At 47.2% G+C, this 4,774-nt stretch overlaps 1 protein-coding gene and 1 pseudogene across 1 annotated transcript; both read left to right on the top strand.

The window, feature by feature from the left end:
* The first annotated feature begins 257 nt into the window (after positions 1-257).
* On the top strand, positions 258-550 carry LOC115893628 (annotated as a pseudogene).
* Positions 551-3,601: 3,051 nt separating this feature from the next.
* Positions 3,602-4,561, top strand: LOC104677693 (olfactory receptor 146-like). Its single transcript, XM_010382813.1, has one exon. The coding sequence runs from the start codon at positions 3,602-3,604 to the stop codon at positions 4,559-4,561; it is 960 nt and encodes a 319-aa protein (XP_010381115.1).
* Positions 4,562-4,774: the final 213 nt, after the last annotated feature.

Below are 4,774 nucleotides of genomic sequence, written 5' to 3' on the forward strand. Positions count from 1 at the left end.
TGTTCATCAGCCTTGGCCTCTCAAAGTGCTGGGATTACAGGCATGAGCCACCACACCCAGCCGAGAAATACATGCTTCTAACGCATGCTGAATCTTATGAGAAGGCATCTCACCAGCATATGCAAACTTCCAGAATACCACACGAAGATATAATTCGATAACTAAGTATTGAAAAAGTAAATAGAGATGCTGCATAGTCCGGAGGCTGTTAGCTAGGCCTGTTCTCTCCTTTCGAATCAGAGGCTTCCGCTGCAGACATGCCCCACCAGACCCTCAGTCAGACCAAGAAGCACCTGAGTTTGATATCCTGCTTCATATTTATTGGAGCTGGGAATACTGGAGCAGCATGGTATGTCTTGTGTCTGGCATTTTCAGTCTAGATGTTAGTTGGGCCAGAAAGAATAACCCAGAACCCTGGAACAAACTGAGTCCCAATGATCAATACAAGTCCTACTCAGTGAATGTGGATTACAGCAAACTGAAGAAAGAAGGCCCAGATTTCCGAATGAAATGCTTCACTGTAAAGCTGCTTAGAATTAGGATCTTCTAGATGCCATCCACACACCTTTCCTCTTAACCAGGAAATATTTCTCCTCCACAAACATGAAATCATGTTGGTGTACTGCGTTGGACATTACACTGATTAATAAATAACTGAGACATGAAAAAAATAAAAGAAAAAGCAACTAACTTTAGAATGCCTATAAAATCCCTTTTTTGGCTTCTTGTAGAAGGAGGCTTATACTTAACTTGGTGTTTGATATAGTTTGGATGTTTGTCCCCACCAAATCTCATGTTGAAATGTGGTCCAAGGTGTTGGAGGTGGAGGCTAGTGGCAGGTGTTTGTGTCTTAGGGGCAGATCCCTCACGAATGTCCTGGTGCTGTCCCCACAGTTAATGAGTGAGTTCCTGCTCTGTTAGTTCATACAAGAGCTGGTTGTTTAAAGGACCTGGCACCTCCTCCCCATTCTCTCTTGCTTGCTGTGTTGCTGTGTAACACACCTGCTCCCCCTTCCCCTTCCTCCATGAGTAAAAGCTTCCTGAAGTCCTGACCAGAACAGATGCTGGGGCTATGCTTTTCAACCTACAGAATCATGAGCCAAATAAGCCACTTTTGTTTATAAATTACCTAGTCTTAGATATTCCTTTATAGCAATGCAGAATAGACTCACAGAAAATTGGTACTGAGAAGTGGAATGCTGCTATAAAGATACCTGAAAATATGGAAGTGGCTTTGGAACTGGGTAATGAACAGAGGCTAGAAGAGTTGGCAGGGCTCAGAAGAAGACTGGAAGGTGAGGGAGAGTTTGGAACTTCTTAGAGACTGGTTAATTGTTGTGATCAAAATGTTAATAGAAATATGGACAGTAAAGGCCAGACTGACGAGGTCTCAGAGGGAAATGAGAAATTTATTGGAAACCGCAGTAAAGGTCACCCTTGTTATGCCTTTGCAAAGAGCTTGGCTGCCTTGTGTTCATGCCCTAGAGATTTGTGGAAGGTTGAATTTAAGAATGATGACCTAGGGAACTGGGTGCAGTGGCTCACATCTGTAATCCCAGCACCTTGGGAGGCCAAGGCAGGAGGACTGCTTGAGCCCAAGAGTTTGAGAATAGCCTGGGTAACATAGTGAGACCCTGTCTCTAGAAAAAATGTAAAAATTAGCCAGGCATGGTGGCACATGCCTGTAGTCCCAACAACTTAGGAGGCTGAGGTGGGAGGATCTCTTGAGCCTAGGAGGTCGAGGCTGCAGTGAGCCATGATCAGTGCCACTGCAATCCAGCCTGAGTAACAGAGTGAGACCCTGTCTCAAAGAAAAAGAAAAATGATGATGACTTAGGGTATCAGGTGGAAAAAATTTCTAAGTAGCAAAGCATTCAAGATGTGGAGTGACTGCTTCTAAAAGCCTATGATCACATATTGGGGCAAAGGAATGACTTAAATCTGAAACTTACTAAAATGTTAGCGCAGTATAAAAATTTGAAGAATCACAACCTGGGCATGTGGCAGAGAAGAGAAAAGCGTTTTCAGGAGAATCCAAGAGGGCTGTGGAGCAACCATTTGCTAGAGAGATTTGCATGAGTACAAGGGAGGCAAGTGCTCATATCCAAGGCAATGGGAAAAAGGCTTTTAAGCCATTTCAGAAATCTTTGAGGCAGCATCTTCTATCACAGGCCCAGAGGCCTGGAGGGGTGGGGGGAATGGTTTCAGGAGCAAGGCCCTAGTCCTTGCAGGTGCCCTGCTCAGCCTCAGGACGCTGCTCCCCTAATCCCAGATGCTACAGCTACAGCCGTGTTTCAAAGGGCCCCAGGTTCAGCTCAGGCCACCATTCTAGAGGGCACAAGCCATAAGCCTTGGTGGTTTCCATGTGGTGTTAAGCCTGCAGGTGTGCAGAGTGCAAGAGTGAAGGAGGCTTGGAAGCTTCTATCTAGATTTCAAAAGATGTATGGAAAAGCCTAGGTGCCCAGGCAGATGCCTCCTGTAGGGGCAGTTCCCCCACAGAGAGCCTTTACTAGGGCAGTACTGAGGGGAAAGATGTTGGTGGAGCCCCCATACAAAGTCCCCACCAGGGCACTGCCCAGTGGAGCTGCAGGAACAGAGCCACTGCCCTCCGGATCCCAGGATGAGCCACTAGCAGCTTGCAAATCCAGCATGGAAAAGCCATTTTAACCCACGAGAGCAGCCATGTGGGCCACACCCAGCAAAGCCACAGAGGTGGAGCTTCCCAAGGCCTTGGGAGCCCACCCCTTTCACCAGTGTGCCCAGGATGCAGGACATGGAGTCAAGGATGACTGTGGAGCTTTAAGATTTAATGTCTGCCTTGCTGGGTTTTGGACTTGTGTGAGGCTTGTTGCCCCTTTCTTTTGACCAATTTCTCCCTCGTGTAATGAAATGTTTACCCAGTGCCTGTACCACTAATGTATCTTAGAAGTAAGTAACATGTTTTTTTATTTTACAGGCTCATAGGTGGAAGGAACTTGCCTGGAGTCTCAGATGAGACTTTGGACTTTGGACTTTTCAGCTGATGCTGGTACAATTAAGACTTTGGAGGACTATTGGGAAGGCATGACTGTTTTGCAAGGGGAAAAGAACATGAGATTTGGGGGGCCAGGGGAAGAATGCTGTAGTTTAGATGTTTGTCCCCTCCACGTCTCCCCACTGTTGGAGGTGAGGCCTGGTGGGAGGTATTTGGGTCATGCGGGAAGATCCCTCGTGAATGTCTTACTGCTCCCTCCATGGTAATGAGTGAATTCTTGCTCTGTCAGTTCACACAAGAGCTGGTTGTTTAAAGGAGGCTGGCACCTCCTGCCCTCTCTTGTGCTCCCTTTCTCGCCATGTGACAGGCCTGCTCCCCCTTCACCTTCCATCACGAGTAAAAGCCTCCTGAGTTCCTGACCAGAACAGACGCTGGTGCCATGCTTGCACAGCCTGCAGAACCAGGAGACAAAGAAATCTCTTTTCTTTATAAATTACCCAGTTTCAGATATTCCTTAATAACAACACAAAACAGATTAAAACAGTGTTCTTCCTCATTGTATCTTGCACAGAAGTAGATATGCTCAAGTAATACTGTTTGAGTGATTGCCAATTGTAAACTCTGCAGATGACACCTGGAGAACTAGCCCTTGCCAGTGGCAACCACACCCCAGTCACCAAGTTCATCTTGCAGGGATTCTCCAATTATCCAGACCTCCAGGAGCTTCTCTTCGGAGCCATCCTGCTCATCTATGCCATAACAGTGGTGGGCAACTTGGGAATGATGGCACTCATCTTCACAGACTCCCATCTCCAAAGCCCAATGTATTTCTTCCTCGGGGTCCTCTCTTTTCTTGATATTTGTTACTCTTCTGTGGTCACACCTAAGCTCTTGGTCAACTTCCTGGTCTCTGACAAGTCCATCTCTTTTGAGGGCTGTGTGGTCCAGCTCGCCTTCTTTGTAGTGCATGTGACAGCTGAGAGCTTCCTGCTGGCCTCCATGGCCTATGATCGCTTCATGGCCGTCTGCCAACCCCTCCATTATAGTTCTATCATGACCAGGGGGACCTGTCTCCTGCTGATAGCTGCTTCCTATGCATTCGGTGGAGCCAACTCTGCTATCCAGACTGGAAATGTCTTTGCCCTGCCTTTCTGTGGGCCCAACCAGCTAACACACTACTACTGTGACGTACTACCCCTTCTCCACCTAGCTTGTGCCAACACAGCCACAGCAAGAGTGGTCCTCTATGTCTTTTCTGCTCTGGTCACCCTTCTGCCAGCTGCAGTCATTCTCACCTCCTACTGCTTGGTCTTGGTGGCCATTGGGAGGATGCGCTCAGTAGCAGGGAGGGAGAAGGCCCTCTCCACTTGTGCCTCCCACTTTCTGGCCATTGCTATTTTCTATGGTACCGTGGTTTTCACCTACGTTCAGCCCCATGGATCTACTAACAATACCAATGGCCAAGTAGTGTCTGTCTTCTACACCATCATAATTCCCATGCTCAATCCCTTCATCTATAGCCTCCGCAACAAGGAGGTGAAGGGCGCTCTGCAGAGGAAGCTTCAGGTCAACATCTTTCCCCGCTGAGCCCTGCAAGGTGATTTGTTGGAATGAGGAAGGTGTAACATCTTCCAAAGCACACTGTGAATTAACCTAACCAACCAAGAGCAGCCCTGGTTTTGGAGGAGATAGAAAAAGTAAAGGAGAAACAGCAAATATATCTTGTACAGACCATGACAGTTTATAAGGCAGCTTCTTACCCATTATCATATCAAATTCTCACCACCATATTGTGAGGCA

Source organism: Rhinopithecus roxellana, chromosome 15 (assembly GCF_007565055.1).
Source record: "Rhinopithecus roxellana isolate Shanxi Qingling chromosome 15, ASM756505v1, whole genome shotgun sequence".
NCBI classification, from domain to species: Eukaryota; Metazoa; Chordata; class Mammalia; order Primates; family Cercopithecidae; genus Rhinopithecus; species Rhinopithecus roxellana.

Bases quoted from the DNA above. Each gene is read 5' to 3' on its own strand.
- LOC104677693 (XM_010382813.1), top strand. From the start codon at position 3,602: ATGACACCTGGAGAACTAGCCCTTGCCAGTGGCAACCACACCCCAGTC.